The sequence below is a fragment of the Rhinolophus sinicus genome, chromosome 1 (assembly GCF_057876585.1).
Source record: "Rhinolophus sinicus isolate RSI-liver-muscle chromosome 1, RSI-T2T, whole genome shotgun sequence".
NCBI lineage: Eukaryota > Metazoa > Chordata > Mammalia > Chiroptera > Rhinolophidae > Rhinolophus > Rhinolophus sinicus.
Genome location: NC_142501.1, coordinates 51,679,455 through 51,699,472, shown reverse-complemented (window position 1 = coordinate 51,699,472; position 20,018 = coordinate 51,679,455). Strand labels below are relative to the sequence as shown.

General features: G+C 39.1%; 1 protein-coding gene and 1 long non-coding RNA gene across 3 annotated transcripts in view; both read left to right on the top strand.

Moving 5' to 3' along the window:
- Positions 1-6,635, top strand: part of LOC148759059 (uncharacterized) — a 28,842-nt gene extending 22,207 nt beyond the window's left edge. For both annotated transcript variants that reach the window (XR_016021521.1, XR_016021522.1), the window contains exon 3: positions 5,493-6,635. This is a non-coding gene — a long non-coding RNA (uncharacterized LOC148759059). The remainder of the gene's footprint in view (positions 1-5,492) is intronic.
- Positions 6,636-8,840: 2,205 nt separating this feature from the next.
- Positions 8,841-11,758, top strand: OR10AD1 (olfactory receptor family 10 subfamily AD member 1). The gene is given in 3 exon segments (XM_088791338.1): positions 8,841-8,856; positions 9,155-9,266; positions 9,268-11,758. Coding segments are annotated over 3 exon segments (1,035 nt in total). The 3' UTR covers positions 10,175-11,758.
- The last annotated feature ends 8,260 nt before the right edge of the window (positions 11,759-20,018 follow it).

The following is a 20,018-nucleotide window of genomic DNA, read 5'->3' as shown; positions in this document are numbered from 1 at the left end:
TTGTAAAGCTGAGATGTAAGTACTAGTTTATCAAATTCCAAACCCTAAGATTTTTCTACACATCTGCCATATATATGTGAATTTCAAATGTGGATATTGGGTCTCAAAAAAGTATCTATTTTACCTCTTAATACAGTTGATGTCATTGACCAGATAACTGTTTAGTTCTTTCCAAGACTTTCAGATGGGACAATCTCATCTCCCTATCTTTGTGTTTCTGATTGTTTTTACAATCAGTGCAATTTTTAGAGACAGCATAGTTAGTTCACATTAACCATGACCGCTAAGACTGCTGAAAAGAGCCAAGCTAATGCTCAGCTCTGCCCTCAGTAATCACAAAGTCCTTCTACATAATTTCCTACAAACCTATCTTACACAAATAGCTAAACTCTTAATATTCAGGAACTAATCATTCTATGTGTATATGAACTGGTCACCATTTCATCTGGTTTTCCCTCTATCTTTTAGGGTGTTAGAGAGGGAAGGAGGAAGTTTGGGGGGTTCGCTTTCCCCCCCACCCCGAATTATTTAAACTCCCTTCTAGAGGTGGCTATTTTCAGGAAGAGAAATGTATTCTCAGATGTATTTGAATTTCGCTTTATATATAGTTTAGATTGTGACTCTGGATGGATGGAAGATTATGAACACCCATCAAGTAATTTAATGGAAAGGATTAGTGGATGTGAGATCCATCTAGAATTAAGAAGATAGATGAAAATAAAGACCTAAAGTAAGGCTATTGGTGCTGTCTCTCACTCATGTGGATGCCAGAGAAGTTTCCTTGTGATGAGAGCTTATGCTTCTGTCTTATCCGTTGTGGTAAAGATCTGTCATGCCAAGCAAGCGCCATCAAGATGTCAGTCAGACCATCAGTAGATATAAAGTATAGTTCAGGGTTCCTCAATTACAGAGATATGGAGACTTTGCCGTGGATCCAACTATTAGAAGGTAGAAACAAGGAGAGAAAAAAGGGAAAGAAACCACATTTACTTTGAAAAATGTCTAGATAAAATAATAGAAAATATTACAATTTTAAAAATTGTTAAATTTGTCTACTACATGGTAAAGAAATGGTTGAACATAAATCTCAGTCTTTGATGAGGCTAGGACAATATAACTTGTCCCATAATAGATGTAGGTTAGACCTAGCCAGGCATTTAATAGCAGTATCCCTTTTAATTCCCACAAAATTCTCCAAAGCCATTTAGATATTAATTTCACCATGGCCTAAAGGGAACAAACAAAGTATCCTAAAACCAATCCTCCTGTAAGCCTAATGATTAATTTTCACAATGACAGGTTCACTTAAAATTCACATTTATTAAATTTGTAACATCTTGTATGTAATTAGATTATATCAGCTCTTTTAGAGTTTTCTCTTTCATCTGTTTAGGGGGTCTGTCTTTGTTTCTCTTAATTTTAATATCTAAGGAAATAATCTCAGAATATGATTGCCTAAAGTTCATATGTCTAAGAATTATTAAATTTGATGGATTTTAGTTAGTTATACATGAGTTCAACCCTTCGAAATCTGTTTGAATCCTTTGAGATGTATATTTTTAGACATCTCAAGATTCTTTTAGCCAGAACCATCCCCACCTTCTCAATTGGTAATTAATTTCTTAGAGTAAATTTTAAAAATAGTTGAATATATTCCCATTTAGCAAATTTATATAGCATTATTCCAAAAATTTCACAAGTATGACTGATTTTGTCCTTATAATGATCCAAGAATGTAGGTACTATCATCCTATCATTATTATTTGCATCTTAGAGGTGAGGAAACTGAGGCATGTTGATTTAAATCACCTCAGTTTACAGAGTTGGTAAGTGGAGAAACCAGTATTTGAATCCAGATAATTGGACTCCAAGGTCTGTATTATTAAAGAGATCTTATGTTAAAAGGAATGAACATTTTTAAAGCTTTTCGTACATATTGCCAAACTGCTTTACAACCAAGAATGGAGTACCATTTAATGAGCACTGATGTTATAATTTTAAAAAATTGTTTTTTAATTTAATGGGTAAGAAATGGTATCTAATAGTTTTAAAATTGTTGTTTTATTACTAATGAAGTTTGAATGCTTTGGGATGGTTTTACCACTTCTACAAATATGAGTTCTTGTCCTTTTATCTCTTAAAATCTTGGTGTTTTTGATGAGCTCTTTACCTAATAAATTTAATATATCATTGCCTCTGTATATGTATCTATTTCTAATCAGTTACTTGTTAAAAACAAGTAAGGTAGCTTTGTGTCTTTTTTCGATTGTACCAAAGTTTTCCATTTGATGCAGTGAAATCTCTTTCTCTTCATGATTTCTTGTATGACTTAGACAAAGCCCAGAAGCTCAAATCCCTCTAATGGTCGTAGAGATAATGCAATGAAGTGACAGTTGGGAGTCTTGGGACTGGGAAGGATTTGAGGCTTTTTCAAACAGGGAAAGCACCACAAAATTCCAATTAGTTACTGGTTAGAATAGGCACAGTGCAGCAAGGTCTAGATTGTTTTTCCCTGAGAAGCTAGACTCTAGATTTTTATGTGAGATATCCTTCCAAGGAAAGACTGCGAGCTTAATAAAACATATCTTTCTATATGGGCCACAGGGCTAACGACTGATCACCTTTGGCTCAGAAGTTCCCTTTCATTCAAAATTAAATTCTACTTTCTTCCTGTTTTACTGTGGGTTTTGAAATATATTCAGAATTTTATACAACTATAATTAGGTTGTGGTGTGAAGCATCTAGTTGCTTCCTTAAAACAAACTAAAGGAAAGAGATTAATTTACATTTTTCAGTTCTCTTCCCTTGACCTCAAGTTTCCCTCTTCTGGGAAAGCAGAAGGATAATGAAATAAAGAAATAATAAATGTTATGATGGTGGTTTTTCTAATTTTAAAGGAACAATTGTCCCTTTTTCTCTGTATGATGAACTTATATTGAGTTTCTCATTTTCTGATTAATAGAATGTAATCTGCTTGTTTGTTTGAAATTAAGGCACAAAGGTCCATAGATAAATTGGAATTTAAAACTCCTTGAAATGCTAAAAAGAAAGCTAAATAGAAAACAAGAAATACACAAAATATGGCAAATATATCAGAGGATTGAACAATCTAGTCATGTATTAAATATTGCGAATTTGATAAACATGAATGAATTTGATAAATACGTACGAATTTCAGGCAGATTTCAGTTAGTGGGTTATTTAGTTAGAAAGTGATCAACAAAAACCACACTGTTTAAATATTTATTTACTTGTTCAAAAATTATTAATCAAAAGCTTACTCTGTGCTTTAGAACTAGTAGATATTTTTGTCCCACTATTATGATCCTTTGTGTTTCCCTCACTATTTTGACCCCGGGATTGATTCTGTTAATGAATACAAACATTTAAATGAGAATTATACCAACGCCAATGGATTCTTGATATGAAATTACTTCTAATAATTAATTCCATTAATTCCAATTAATTCCTTGATCAGTTTTCTAGTATAGTGCTTAGAATATTTCCAATTTTGTCATGTGAATAAAAATACTGAAATCATTTTGACCCGGATTAATTAATTTATGTTTAACTTAACAACACAGTTCTATTATATCAATCTTTTGTCCATCCAAATCAATTTTTACCATAATAGCTTCTGCTATTATGAGTTTTCTTTTGTGGGCATTATTTTTATCCAATCCCATTTTCCCAGGTCAAAATTTGTAGACCTAAATCTTACCACATACACTTTTACCTATTTTCAGTTGTATTTTGTATCGATTATTTCTATCAGTTATATTTAGTATGTATTTCTTAGCCAATCAATGGTAAAACTGTCAAATATCTCAGTATTGGTCTATTGCCAAGAATTGTCTATTATAAAGCCAATTTAATTCTACTATGTGTTTTGGGGGCCTTGTATAAACTGTCCACAGCACTTGTGGCTCAAAGAGCAAATAATGGGATCGAAAGAGCTTACTTCTAAAAACAATTAAGCTATTCTCACTAAAAGAAAGGGGAAGAAATTCTAGGTTATTGGGTAAAACTTTGCTGAGGATGTGGCATATGATCTGCATCACAAAAGATGGGAAAGAATTCACCAGATGCCAATAGGGGTGAAGGACATTACAGACAAAATAACCAGCACGTGTAAAAGCATGGAGGCAAGAGGAGTGTGTGCACAGGAGGCTTGAAATAAAAACTGAACAAATGAATAGATTTGTGTATGGTAAATAGTAATTAGCATATAGGGGTGTAAAGGGGGAGGAGGAAGTTGAAATGAGACAATGAAAGGCTAATTGGATGTGGAGATCAGTGAGGGAGAAGTGGAAGAGGTCACCCAGTCTCCCATTTAAGTGAGCGGGATGTATCTTGAGGCTATTAAACAAGAAAGCAAACAGAAGGAAACATAGTCTCCAGTCCACTCTGCTTTGGGGCCATTTTGAGCTGAAACAAGACCTTGTGCAAAGACCTCAGAAAAGATTTTTCATTACTCCCTCGGTCAGTCACTTTCATGCTTTTAAATCCCTCATTAAAATTAGTGAAGTATTCCTTTTGTCTAATGCTCTTACTCTTGTTGCACTTAACCTCCATGTCCTATGGTTCTGTCTTGTAAGAGTTGGACAACAGCTGGTCACCATATTTGAATAGGGATATTTCTCTTAAGTCTCTTTTTACAGTGTTCTTCTGATTCAACCCCCTTTGTGATATATAATTTTTGTTTCAGGGATGATCTGGTCAGCCTGTTGACCAGAGGCATTATACATATTATATAGTTTAAAATGTAAAATGTATGTGTTTATTTAGTTTATATACTTTCTTCCATGTCTCCAATCAATTTATTCTTTAGTTGTTTCTTTTCTTATTTCTGGAAACTTTAAAGATAATGAGGAAATAAGGATAGCAAGGCATGGTAATAGGGCTGTGGATATTTAGCCTGAGGAAAAAATGGTTAGTAAATGTATTCAAATCTCAAAGGGATTCCCCCCTCATAATAAATCTTTCTTTACCACGGATTAAATTTAAAGAATGAGGATATAACTATAATGAAATGTGGATTATAACACACGTGTGTGTGCACGTGCGTGTGGTGTGTGTGTTCCTGACTAAATGAGACATTAATTAATAGTATAACCTACAGGAAGTAGTGGCATCTCTGCCCTATGCACCTTGGTTTAGCACCTTGGTTTTATTGTAAGGACTTCAAAGGCCCGGTCCGAGTTTCATTACTTTCAGTTACTAGTTGTATGACCTTAGGTGATTACTTTAGCTCTCTCAGCCTCAATTTCCTCATCTGTAAAACAGAGATAGTATCTGCTTCGTAGGATTTTTGTAAGAGTTAAATGGAACAATATATGTGAATATGCTTTGGAAACTATAAATTACTGTAAATAGGTAAAGAAGTTTTATTCACAGGAAGAAGTTTTATTCACAGTAGACATTCACAGGAATGATTTGAGAGATTCCATGTGAGGGATTATATAAACTAAAAGGGGCACTCTCTCTTCCAGAGGGGACCCCAACATCAGATGTCCTCCCTGGAGCTCATCCTCGGGCTCCATGAGATTGTCTTTCTTACCTATTGCAGTGAAACCGACCATTTCCAGCTATAGCAACAGAATGAGGTAAGACATGATTTCCACAAGGTTGTCCCATTTTATGTTTGTACATAATATATGTAATCAGTTCCTAACTGAGGGATATTTAGGTTATCTCTAGAGCGAAGATCAACAGTGGTATCAGAAGTGTTTCCTGTAACATTATTTCCTCCTGATTGGAGAAGTTTAGGTACAAATTCAGCCCTCCTTAAAGGTTGAGGCAGAAACACAGAGAGGGAGAAATTCATCCTGCTCCTAGAAATACCTTCTGCAAATAATGATAATTCTACCCTTTCCTTTTTATTCCGGTGGTGTGCTGAGCCGGTTGGTACCAGCTCTAAAGAGCCAACTGTTGAATTTTCAGAAATGTTAAGAATTGGTTGTTAAATACAGCCATTATAAACAAATTATATAAACTTACTACTAAATAAATTATATTACAAAACAAAGGTAATAAATACTCAAAATTCATCACTTCCTAAGATTTTTCACTACATTTTACTATTATCTATGCTCTCGAGGTTATTTACATCTATTGTATTTGTATGGTTGGAAAACCATATAATAGTGACCTAATATGGGCCCCTTCCTAACTCCACGTTTAATGGTGTCACATTTCTAGCTTGAAATAGGTCACAGTGGGAGTACTTACACCATGAAATTGGCAAATGCTGTAAATCAGGTGCCCCTCTCAGACCCATCTGTTAAACACACACAAACACACCACTCCTTTAGTTCATTTGTCAAATGCTTTCGCTAGTCCTTGTAGGGCATCCAAAATCCAGAAGCTGTGGGGGTAGTAGAGAATGCAGCTTCTGGAATTGGACTGCAGATTTGCATTCGACCTTCACTACTTACTCATTGTGTGACATTGGGCAAATTACTGACCCTTTCTGTGTATCTGTAACACGACAATAAAAGAAAGACTACCTATCCCATAGTATTGTTTTGAAGCTTAAAAATCTTACTACCTATAACCATGTAGAACAAACAATACTTAACATATGGTATGTATTATGATTATTTTAAGTTAGACAAATTATTTTTAAACTAAGTTTAGGGATGACAATTGTTAGTAAAGTTACATAGATTTCAGGTGGACAATTCTGTAATACATTATCTATATCTCACATAGTGTGTTCACCACCCAGAGTCAATTCTCTTTCCATTACCATATATTAGACCCTGCTTACTTTTTTCTGGAGCCCCACTCCCCCCTCCCCTCTGGTAACCCCTATTGTCTATGTCTATGAGTTTTTGTTCCTTCATTTGTTTGTCTTGTTCTTTTGTTGTTTTCAGTTTTATATACCACATATCAGTGAAATCATATGGTTCTCTACTTTTTCTGTCTGACTTATTTCACTTAGCATTATAATCTCAAGATCCATCCATGTTGTCATAAATGGTACTATTTCATCTTTTCTTACTGCTGAATAGTATTCCATTGTGTATATATACCACAACTTCTTTATCCATTCATCTATCGAAAGACATTTCCATGTCTTGGCCACTGTAAATAAAGCTGCAATGAACATTGGAGCACACTTGTCTTTATGTATAAATGTTTTCAGATTTTTTGGGTAGATACCCAGGAGAGGGATTGCTGGGTCATATGGTAATTCTATTCGTAATTTTTTGAGGAACCTCCACACTGCCTTCCATAACGGCTGCACCAGTCTGCATTCCCACCAACAGCATATGAGGGTTCCTTTTTCTCCACAGCCTCTCCAACACTTGTTACTATTTGTCTTGTTGATGACAGCCATTCTAACTGGGGTGAGGTAATATTTCATTGTGGTTTTTACTTGCATTTCTCTGATGATTAGTGATTTGAGCATTTTTTCATATGTCTATTTGCCATTTGTATGTCCTCTTTGGAGAAATGTCTCTTCAGGTCCTCTGCCCATTTTTCAATTGGGTTGTTTTTTTGTTGTTGAGTTGCATGAGTTCCTTGTATATTTTGGATATTAGCCCCTTGTTTCAGGTCTTACGCTTAGGTCTTTTACCCATTTTGAATTAATTTTGGTACATGGTGACAAACAGCAGTCTAGTTTCATTCTTTGCACGTGGCTTTCCAATTCTGCCAGCACCATTTATTGAAGAGGCTGTCTTTTGTACATTGTATGTTTTTGGCTTCTTTGTCAAAAATTATCAGTCCATATTTATGTGGTTTTATTTCTGAGTTCTCAATTCTATTCCAGTGGTCTACGTGTCTGTTTTTCTGCCAATACCATGCTGTTTTGATTATTGTGGCCCTGTAGTACAAGCTAAAGTCAGGGAGTGTGATACCTCCAGCATTGTTCTTTTTCCTTAGGATTGCTTTGGCTATTCAGTGTCTTTTGTGGTTCCAAACAAATCTGATGATTTTTTTGTTCTATTTCTTTAAAAAATGCCATTGGGATTTTGATGGGGATTGCATTAAATCTGTATATTGCTTTGGGTAATATGGCCATTTTAACTATGTTGATTCTTCCATTCCATGAGCACGGAATGTCTTTCCATTTCTTTGTGTCTTTTTCAATTTCTTTTAAAAGTGTCTTATTGTTTTCAGCATATAGGTCTTTCACATCCGTGGTTAAGTTTATTCCTAGGTATTTTATTCCTTTTGTTGCAATTGCAAAAGGAATTGCTTTTTTAAATTTCTTTTTCTGAGATTTCATTGTTAGTATATAGGAATGCAGTGGACTTCTGTACGTTGATTTTGTAGCCGGCAACTTTACTGTATTCGTTTATTGTTTTTAATAGCTTTTTGGTGGAGTCTTTAGGGTTTTCTATATATAGCATCATGTCATCTGCAAAGAATGACAATTTAACTTCTTCATTCCCAATTTGGATGCCTTTTATTTCTTTCTCTTGTCTGATTGCTCTGGCGAGGACTTCCAACACTGTGTTGAAAAGCAGAGGTGATAGGGGACAGCCCTGTCGTGTTCCTAAATGTAGAGCAAAGGGCTTCAGTTTTTCACCATTAATTATGATATTAGCTGAGGGTTTGTCATATATGGCCTTTATTATGTTAAGGTATTTTCTTTCTATACCTATTTTATTGTTTTTATCATAAATGGATGTTGTATCTTGTCAAATGCTTTTTCTGCATCAATTGATATAATCATATGATTTTTGTCCTTTATTTTGTTTATGTGATGTATCACATTGATGGGTTTGCGTATGTTGAACAATCCTTGTGCCCCTTACATTTCTAAATTATGACGTGGAAGCCTCTTTCTAGTCCTAGTTTGTCACATGATTCCTAGGTACTTTACCATGTTTGTCCCTGAACGTAATCCCCTTGGTGGATGATCATTTAAAATAGAGCTCTGAGAACTAGATACAATAGTTCAGGTGCAGCCCGTGCCACATAAAGTACAATAGAATCTCCCTTGGTTCATAATATGGTTGACCTTTTGCAGCTTACAGTAGCCCTGACGTTTTCAGTGCCCATGACACTGCTGACTCACATGGAGTTTTCTGAAACTCTTATCTTTCTCATTCCTTTAGTCCCAATCTGTTTTTATACAAGTAGGTAGCCCCTATACACAGCTACCTCGTCTGTGCCTTTCCTGTCCTCCCTCTTCCAGCAGACCCCGGTTGGTGGACGGAAGGAACGGGGGCACAGTGGCAGTTTATCCTCGTGGGCTTTGAGCAGAGTTCCCTTTCCACTTGGGCATTGCTCTTTGCCCTCTTCCTAATTCCTTGCCATGGTCATGCATGTCCCCATCATTTTCATCACCTGGTCAGACCCCAGGCTTCACAGCCCCATGGACTTCTTCCTTGGCCACCTGCGCTTCCTGGATACCTGCTTCAGCACCACCACCGTCCCACAGATGCTGATCCACCTGGTGGTCAAGAACCATACTCTCTCCTTTGCCTCCTGCGTGACCCAGATGTATCTGGTGTTTGGTGTGGGAGTGGCCGAGTGCATCCTCTTGGCTTTTATGGCCTGTGACTGTTATCCTGCTATCTGCCACCAACTTAACTATGCCCAGATCATGAGCCAGCAGGTCTGTGTGAGGCTGGTGGGTCTTCAGGCTGATTACGTGACGTTTCGTGGTCCGTTCTGTGGAGACAATCACATAGAAAACTTCTTCTGTGAGGTCCCCACAGTGACCACCATCTCTTGTGGAGACCCCCACTTTAGTCTGAGGGTGATCTTAGCTGATGCCATCATGGTGCTGCTCAGCCCCATGGTGCTCACTGGCATCTCCTATGCCTTTATCTGGGCCTCTGTCTTCAGCAGAGCTTCCTCCTCGGCTCGGGGGAAGCGCTTCTCTACTTGCACCTCCAATCTGACTGTGGTCAGCTTTTGCTCTACCTCGGCCCTGTTCTCTTACATGAACCCCCACAGCACACATGGCCCTGACAAAGACACATCTTTCTCCCTCCTCTACACCATCACCGCCCCCATGTGCAAACCCATCATCTACAGTTTCCAAAACAAGGAAAGGAAGGGGGCCATGGTGAGGGCCCTGGACAGACCAGCCTGGCCCAGGTGGAGTCTGTCAGCTGGAAGGCTCCTGGAAGGGAAGCTCCTTCCTGTAGCTCTGACAGTTGGGAACTCACCAATGCTGAAAGGCTCCGGGAAAGAAGCGTACTCATAGCGTCCTTTGTACTCGCATCACACCCGGAAGATCCTATTCATGTCTAAAGCTCATCTGTTTGACTTTACTTCAAGCATTATTTTATTTTGGACCTTCCTCAGGAGAATTTGAGATGCTTCTAAGCTTTTATTTCTTCTAAGTTTTCACAACACAATCTGATAAATACATAAGTGCATTTAACTCCATTTTATTTGTGTAGTACTTTGACAAGCTATTATTCCCAGCCTGAGTTTTGCGTACACATTTTGGAGTAAACCTTTTCCTCTTTCAACTTCTCATTTCATTCTATTTTTCTTTCTCACATTCCACTCTCATATCCTGAATATGCCCTCCTCCACCCTGCTCCTATATGAGAAAAGTAGGGAAAGAAGTAAGAAAAAGATAATTAGGCAGCAGTGTTGATATTAAGAAAAGTCAATTAGAGAAAAGAAGAAACACTAAAGATCAGCAGCCTGAACTCCAGCTTTTTAACCTCCACTAGTCCTTGAGGTAGAATTTGTTGTGGCATTAAATTGCCAACACTGCATCCTATTTATATTTATACTTGTGTTTTGTTGGGGAAGGACAGGTGGGAGAGGACAGTGTGTCAAACCCCTTCTCCTAAATCCTCTAGTTTCCAAAGTAACATGACTGCTTGGTATTTGCCTTCAGATCCAAATAGTAAGTACTTCTACCAAGCTTCTCAGACTACCAGTTTCCTTCCGTTATTCATACCTCAAATTAACTCCCCACTCCCTCCAGCCGTCCTTTTTCTCAACCATCTTTCATTTCACTGCAACTCAATCCTATTCCACCTTACCTCCTCATCTTAAATGGATCCATTTCATTTCCTGTACTTTCAAGAATATCTTTCCACCCTACCTTCACCATTGCAGAAGCCTTTCTATTTGCAACCCTGACCTCTCTGGTTTCCTCTAGCTTCTCTCCTTAACCAAACCCAGCACCTCTTAAGAGGGTATTATATTCTCAGCTGTTCTCTTCCTTTGAAAATTGCATCTTTCTCATGCCCCTTTCATAATAGATAGGCAAGAAAAGAGGATAAGCCTGTTCTTTATTTTCTGGTACCACTTCCATAAGATGAATGCAAATCATTTAGGAAGCCCTCAAATAGATGTTCTACCCTTTCCACATCTTTACATCGCATATTACCCTCTGCAATGATTTAAAGCAGTAGCTTCACTCTATACGCTCTAACCCTTTGAGTCCAAACTGGTGAATCTCTAGATAACATGGGACATGTGAGAAGCACTTCTTAGTCAGAGAGGTGGAAGAAATGAGATACCACTGTAATCAAGAAAAAACAATAAGTGCAGAACCTAAAGATTTCCATTATCAAAGAAAAATTACACCAGGAAAAGTTAAACAGGCAGGAAAGACTTTAATACTGTTGCAATAGGAGATTGAACTTAACTCTACTGAAACAAGTGGCTGGGGAGTTTTTTAGAGCTGCAATGGTGGGGAGCCTCACCCAAAGGAAAAGTAAGCTTATTGGCGGTAGTTTCACAATTTGAACAAGGTGCCCACTGAAGTTTTGCTCTCACCCTCCCACAGAGACTAGGAAACAGGAGTGCTATCTTCCTTGAGGATTACATTTCAAAGGGATGGCTCCCAGGTCCTTGAGAAAGACATTCCCTGGGTCTTAGAACTAGGAAGAGGCTTTTAAGGAGATTTATATACATTTCAAAGGAGCAGAGAATGAATTTGCAATTACAAGTAAATGCTCTGAGAAAGGGGAGGTCAGGGGCCCACTGTCAAGAAGAAACCTGTGTAAAGTTTAGTCAAGTGGAAAGGGGACTGTTAAGGTCTTCTTGGTCACCATGGAGAACAAAAGAAGTGCTTGTTCTTTCCCATAGGATTTAAGCTTCTTCTCCAAGTCTGAAAATTACTGCCTCAACAAGCCTTTAAAAGGAAAAAGAAAAAAGTCAAGAAAAAAGAAAAAAGGAAGAAAGGAAAAGGAGAGGAAAGGATGCTTTTTAAAAAGTTTTCTGACAAATAATTTTGTAGCTTACATTGGCCCGGCACTGTTGTTTGCTGACATCATAAACAAGACAATTCTAGCTTTTAAGCTCACATATAGGGCAGACAAGAACAAACAATGGTAATACAAAGGAAAAAGGTTGTAAGAGGCCTATAAAAAGTACGTTGGGAGGGCAGATAATAACAACAGCTTATATTTATGAAGCACTTATAGTCTAACAGCTTTACATTTAATCTTCACAAAACCCTTGAAGCACTAGTATTACTTCCATTTTGAGATGCAAAGCCGAGGCTTATAGAGGATAAGTGATTTGCTCAAAATCACACCGCATTTCAAATGGCGCCGCGGCAATTCTACCTGGGGCACCAGTTTCAGAGCTACCGCTCCTAAGGAGGTAATCGAATAACTGTCTCGAAGAATGGGGCAGGCTTTATGCCGAGGCGGTGATATTACAACTAAGCCTTAAAGAATAAGCAGGGAATTGTAAGGTAGAAAATGGGGGAAGAGGGGATAGAAGCCAGGGAGGAGTGATTCCGAGCAAGAGGAACTGCATGATTGTTTAAATGGTACGTTCAACGTGGATGGCAGAGGGTGAGCAGGGACCGGAATGCTGAAAAATCAGGCTGAGTGACCCAGAACTGTATTCTCAAGGGCGAGCACTTTCTCGTTCAAGGTCCTGGGATCCCGGGAGCTCCGGATGCCGGGCGGGAACACACAGAGTGGGGCTGTCGCGCATGAGCAATCCTGGATGCGTCTCCCCTGCTGCAGCCTCTGCCTTGGTCCCTGGACCTGGGACGCACACAAAGAGTCCCCAGAGACCCCAGAGGCCGTGAAAACCCACATAAATGCAATAACAAGAAGCTACCCTGAAGTGAGTGTCCCTTCCCAGTCCCCTCTTATTTCCTTGAGCCAGGCTCGGTGCCGCGTGGCCAAACTACCTTAGAGGTTGCGGGCTCTGACCCAGTTACAGCCCGGCGTGGTCCGCGCTAACAGCCTGCCACCAATCAGCCTTCCACAGCCTCTCGGATCACAGCTATGACAACCAATGTGCGCCTTCCCCTTGGCCGCTCCGCCAGGGCTGGATCGCGCTAATTGGACCACCTCTGGGAAACAAGAGCTATTTTTGGAGACTGGGCAGCCACCCTCCCCCGCTGAAGATGCAGACGCTGGGCTTAGGATGCCCTCCAAGCAGAGTGGAATTGTTGAAATGCCGCGTCCCTTTGTCAGAGGATGGGGTGGGATGCGGGCGGAGCACGGCGGGAGGCGGGCCTGGGCGGAGATCTTGCCAATCGCACGGAGTCACCAAGCTCCCAGCCTTGTCCTCCGATCCCTAGCCTAGGTCCTTCCAGGTGATAGGGCCCTCCCGCCTTGTAGCGAATTGCATAATCGTTGGGTTCCTCTTACCTGTTTTTTAGAGCGGCACTGTCCTCCGAGCTTCCCTACCTCCCCTTTCCGGTTACCCACTCCTTGATCCCTTCCCCTTTCTGGGTTCATTGGACTTTCTCTGAGTTTCCTTCATAACTTGTGCATTTTCCTAACACTGTACTCTTCTTGTTTATTTACTACTGTCTTCCTACTATTCTGATTTATTTTTGAGTCCTTAGCACAGCACCTGGACAAAGGAGCTCTATTTCCTCCATAAAATCTTAAGCAGAATCCTGATGTATTAACCAAACAAAAGCAAAGGCGAAAGGAGTGGAGAGGGAGTATGCAGGGCCCTTGATCCCACAAGGAAGCCCTGAGGCACCTATTAATAGTTAGTGACTTCAGCCGAAATATTCAGTTTAATATATTGAAATATGCCCAGGACATGAAAATTAAACATGTCTAGAGCTTCTAGTGGCAGTCTTAAAAATCTCATCGTTTTGGACTTCTAATCTGATTACAGGTGTTTGTTTTTATTTTCCAGTCTAAAGACCTAGGTGTCTGTTTGCCTCTTCAGATCAGAGCCTCACGCTCTTCCCCTGGCTCTGGGCTTGGGAGGCTGACCTGCAGGGACCATGTCAACAGATTCCCTTACCTCTGGCTTTCTGTGGAGTTCAGCCAATGCATAGCACGGGCAGGAGAGCAAAATGAAGCAGGAGTGTGAGGTCGGGTATTTAATCCTCTGTCTCTTTTCCTGTGGGGGTTGTGGCAACGTCCCTTGAGTCCCTTTAGCTAAGAGCTCAGCTCCTGTCAGATGGCCCTCTTTACCTAGTTCTCTGAGTATTTCTGACCACTATCGTCCATTACCAGTGTCTGGAGGGGGCAACGCTGGGCTCTAGTTACTATACCCTAATCCAGGGGCCAAAAATGTGGGAAGGGAACCCCAGATAGTTCCCTTTTTCTGAGTTTTGGAGCCACCATTCCCGTGACCTGTGCAGGTTTAGCCCCTCTAATACTAGATTCTGGGTGCTGTACCCACCTTGTGATTTTCCTACACCCTGCCACACCTTTGTAAATAATCCTTTGTTAAACTCTTCTCAAACTACCCTGAGTATGCCATCTGTTTCTTGGGAGGCCCAGCTACATCCTTGCTTTTGGGTTTTTGACATAAAATCTTGCATCCTTTTAATAAACTTCTCCCCCCTCCAAAAAAAAACCACTATTACAGGTGGGTTTCTATTTGTTGCAACCAAACAAGTCTTAGTTAAGATAATATCTACCTCAATGTGGTTATGAGGATTAAATTAGATAAAATATTTCAAACATCTAAATCAGTACCTCCAAAAATGTTCCTTTTTCTCTTCTAACTGTAAATAACACCTCATGTGTCCCAAACGTCAGACTGATCTGATCTTTTGTACTTCTTACTGGGAATAACAAGCCCATTTCACTGTCAGTATTTTGCAAGGTTTTCCTCATTCCAGCTTTTCCTCGTCCAAGTGCTATTCTGTTCATGCTCTAGGTGCTGATATATTTGTGTTTTGCTCTATTTTGTATTGAAGTTTTTGTTCCTCAAAGGATTGAGTTAATCACACTCCTCAGTTCACGACACACCATCATTGGTCCCTGGCAAGGAAAGGCTCTCTTGTTTTCTATCTTTATTTCCTTTTCTATCTTTATACCCTTTATCTCCACCCCCATTACCCGCCCACCCCACAATATGCATTTTTCTAATGTGCTTCATGTGTCATTTCTGTTTAAATATGTTCTCAGAAAATAGTTATTATTTTGTAGGCATGCATTTTTAAATGTACTCCAAAGCTACTGAGCTATATGTCGCATTCTGTGTCTTAGTTTTTTCACTAAGCACTGTGTTTCATCTCCACCCACATTGCCAGATGCTAACATTCAATCTGTTGCTTCACACGGATGTTTAGCATTCCGTGGTGTGTGCTCACCACGCTGTACCTATCCACTCCCCCAGTGGTGAACACCAACTCTGTGCCGCTACAAATAACCCTGCGGAGAACACCCTCATATTAAACCCCTTCTGGACTTGGAAAGAATTGGTTTTATATTACTTAGCAGAGGAATTGCTGGGCTATCGGGTATGATTCTATGTAATGTGTCCAAGTACTGCCAAATAGCTTTCCAGAAGTAGTGCAACCATTCTTGCAGCAGTGCAAGATTCTATATTTCCACATCCTTGACATTTGTAATTATCTAGATTTCTAATTTTTCTTGGTTTGATAGGTGTAAACTGATATCTCATTGTGGCTTTAAATTGCATTTGATTACTAATGGTTTTCATTAAATTTCCATACACATATTAGCTTTTTTTAAATTCTGTAAATTGTTCGTTGATATCTTTCGCACCCTTTTTTTCCTATTGGGTTATCTTTTTCCTGTTCATTTGCAGGAGTTCCTTGTATATTCTAAGATGATATTACATCCTTGTCAGTTTTAGACAAAAGCAAATATTTTCTTCATTCTGCCATTTGCCTATTAACTGTCCATGGTGCCCTTTATAGAACACAAATCCTTAATTGTTCTGTAATCAAAGCCCTCAGTTTTTGCTTTATGGCTTGTGCTTTTGAAAGTGTTGAACTATGTGGACTACTTTCTTAGTTATGCCTACTCTCTGCCCGACATCTCTAAATCTGAGTTCATTGGAAAGGTCCCTAGAGTCATTCCATCCACGCCTCTTCATTGGACACCAAAGTAATTGCACTGACTGAATTTCATTCTTAAGAGAATTTCACCTTCCTTGAGCCTTTCCCTCAGGCTATGAAAAATCACATCTTTTAACTCTTTGAAGTTAGACTTCCCCTAGCCCTGGACACACATCTCACCTCATCTCCTTGTCTGTCAGGAAGAACCAAAATGGCAGTTCCTTTCTCTTGAGATTTTCCTCACTCCCATTTCACTAATCAATTCCATCTTTGTGAGTCAGAATTAGATGCAGAATTGCTATTCTGCTCTGCCATCCTCTTCCTTCTGAAGGACTATTTTACATTAGATGAACTTTTCCCTCACATCTGGAACGTGGCTTTGCGCTGGTTTCATTTGTTTGTTTCCGGGATCTAGATGATCCAGTTTGTGTTTTGGCAGACTCTAGCATGTTTTTATAATGATATCACTTCCTTTCTTCTCTTTTATCTCACCTTGAGAATTTCTTTCTTGTTTCCACTCTCAAGCACATATAATCCCATATGAGACTCTTTGTGATGGGAAGTGCTCCTCTGATTCTACTATCATTTTCTTTCGTTTTTGTTTTATTCCTCCTACTTACTGTCTTCTGTCATTTTCCTTCTTTCCTCCCTTCCCTCCCTGTTCTTTTCCTTCCTCCTTCTCTGTTCCAATTTTGGAAATGCTGAAGGCAAGGGCTGACTTTCTGTAGATCACAGTAAAGCTGCTGCTTCTGTTCCAGAAGCAGGTTCTTCACAAACATATGGTGTGTGTCGCATAACTGGTAATTCCTTTCCAATTACACATTGGAACCCAGTTCTGTTTCTTTGGAACGATGCACTGTATCTTTTTTTTACTGCATGTTCCAGGCATGAGTCCCATCTTACCAGGGTTTTATATATATATATATATATCTGTGAGATATTATTTTCCTCATTGTATAAAATCTCAAGTTCTATTTGTGTATTTCCTGTATTCTGTGCACTGATGTAAAGGCCATAAGTACTTTGCCCCCCACCCCAACTCCTTTCTACTTACTTTTTCCGGAGAATTAGAGGATGTCACCCTTGCTACTGCTGTTCTTCCAATGTCATACTTGATGTCCTCTGTAGTATAAAATTTGGGGGTTTTCTCAGTATTTTTAAAACGTTTGTCCTCTCCTGGCCACCAGCACACACACCATTCCCATTTTTAGATTAAAGTGCTTTTAATTCAGTTAACAAGGCTAACTGAAAACAGATTTTACCTTCAGTATTCTGAGAAGCACTCTGTCCCAAGTCCTTCCTTCATCATTAGATTGTGAGCAACTTAAGGGCGGGCAGTGTAATTTCTTGGCGTCTGCCCCAGAGCCTAACACTTTCCATAAGACATGCTAGGCAGTTGGTAAAATCTTTGCTGACATCAAAATTCAGTCAAGTTTCCCTTCTTGGATGTCTTTTATCATCATGCTTATAAGAGTTATTCGCTTGCTTCAGAAGGAATTTTGACTTTTTTATTCCCAAAGCTGAATCCAAGCCACCCTACGCTTTCCCTAGCAGATTGTGATCACTTATAGCAGAGTAAGGTGCAGTACCATTTAATAGGGGGGAACCCCACTGATCTATAATTCAGATGAACAGGGTTCTGGGCCTAATGCTATCATTAACTTGCAACCTTGGGAATGTCACCCCATCCATTTCTTTAATTATATGCAATTATATGTTATTCACTGTAACTCCTCTTAGAAGGAGGCTATACTTTTTAATAAAATACTTGTGATAGAAATAGGTAAATTTTCACCACCCATGGGATAAAATGTGAGAGAAACTATTTTCCTCAAATGCTCCTTACTGGAACAGGCAGGAGGAGGAAGAGAGTAAAGGAAGGATAGGGTGAAGGACCTCTGAAAGGTATAAAGTCCTCAATGGGAACTTCCATTCTGGTCACTCCCCCTGTGTATTTTTTTTTTTTTTATTCAAGTCTACAGTAAAAAATTTTAAATGCCTTGTAGGGTTATATTTCTTATTGAAACCAGTAAAAGGGTTATTTTATTTGTCCCAGAGCTGATAAGGAGTCAACTGAGGCAGCTTGCATGGATTCAGGGGTGTGGATACACAAGGAATCAGAAGCAAATAAACCAGAGGACATTGCAGAAATTGTATGAAATGCTGTGGAATTCCCAGATTTTGGAGATTGACTTTGGGCCACATTTAAGCATCTATCTGAGACATTGGCAGTCTCATCAGACATGTGAGTTAACATAAAATGGCTACATGAGCATCACTAAGGTTTCTTTCAACAATAACATTTTTGAAGATTCTAAGAGATGCTGGCATATTATTTTTTATTCCCAGCTCTAAAACCCTTTAATTTTTCATTTATATATTTAAGACTCAATTAAACACTTATTTTCTGCTTATTATGAGAAAGGTCCCTGGCTGATAATTTCATTGATTCCAGACACACTTTCCCCCCACAGTTTAACATCTCTGCAGTTGGAGGGGTCCATAAGCAATTATCGATGTCAGCTTACAATTACTGTTGGCCAAGCAGCAGTTATGGCACAGTTGTCATTGCCTACACATGCCTGGCTGCGCCCCGTTGTTATTCTAGGTGGCATGACTAGAAATCTACAATCCCCTGGTGTTTCATTTAATTAACAGTTTAAAGATCATTTGAAGGAATATTAGTCCTGGCTGTTGTCTGAACATCTTCCTTGAACACTTTTTGGCACGATAAAAAAAAGTCCCAGCTTTAAAACTTGTGGAATAGGTGTTGTGGCCTAGAAGAAATTCCCAGAGACAATAGTGAAGCTCTCTTTTTAAGAAATGCTGCTTCAGTAACACTAACATGGTCCAGAGAATATAAATGCATGGAAAAATACAGACATCAACAACTCTGAATCAATACGTGATTCAGAAGTGTCAGACTCAATATGAAGAAAGTATAAGAATATCGTAATGACTTTTAAGTTATATTTGTGTGCATTGTAGTGATATAAAAAAGTTTTATCTCTAAATAAGTCTAAATGAGCTCTTTAAATACAAGTGAGATTTTAAAATATAAGAGATAAGAAAGCATAGTGATAATTTAATTGGCAGTATTTTTTCTGCCGATTGATGTACCACACAATTGATGGGGCATTAAAGTCAATAAAATAAGGCAAATACTTCAGAGACTGTAAAAATAAAAAAGCAGTTCCAGCTCTCAAGGTATTCATAATCTGGAAGGAGGAATAAGAAGCACATGAAGAAAAAGTAATCGTCCCAAAAGGAGGCCCAAACAAAAAAATTGGGGCACTTAAAAAGGAGGAAGAGATCACACTGGAATGGAATGGAGTAGGAAGAGTAAAGAGACCGAGCCAAGAATCAGATCAGGAAAACGAGCATTTCTGGGGAATGGTGAATAACATATTTGGACTATAGGGTTTGCTCATCTTTTTGGCTTTATAGACCACTTTAAGAATTTGATGAAAGCTATGAATCCTATGCCTAGAAATAAAAGCACACATTCATAATCAGAGTGCTTCGCATATTGTTTCTGGGGATTTCCCATTGACAGGTAGTAGAAAAGAGGGAAGAGGGAAAAGCAGCCTTGGTGGACACCCCATGAGAAGCTGGTGCAGGCGACAGAGGTAGAAGTCCCTTTTCTGGAGTAAAGATTTGTATCTGACTGCACTTGGGAAGACTAAGGGAAACGTAATTAACAGCCAGGCGGAACTCATCCGTCCACTCATCCAGAGATGAAAAGAACTGGGATACCCTTGGGAATCATTTCTAGCTGACTGGCTGGTACGGACTTCCAATTGATGGGCTGGTGACTAGACAGTGTACC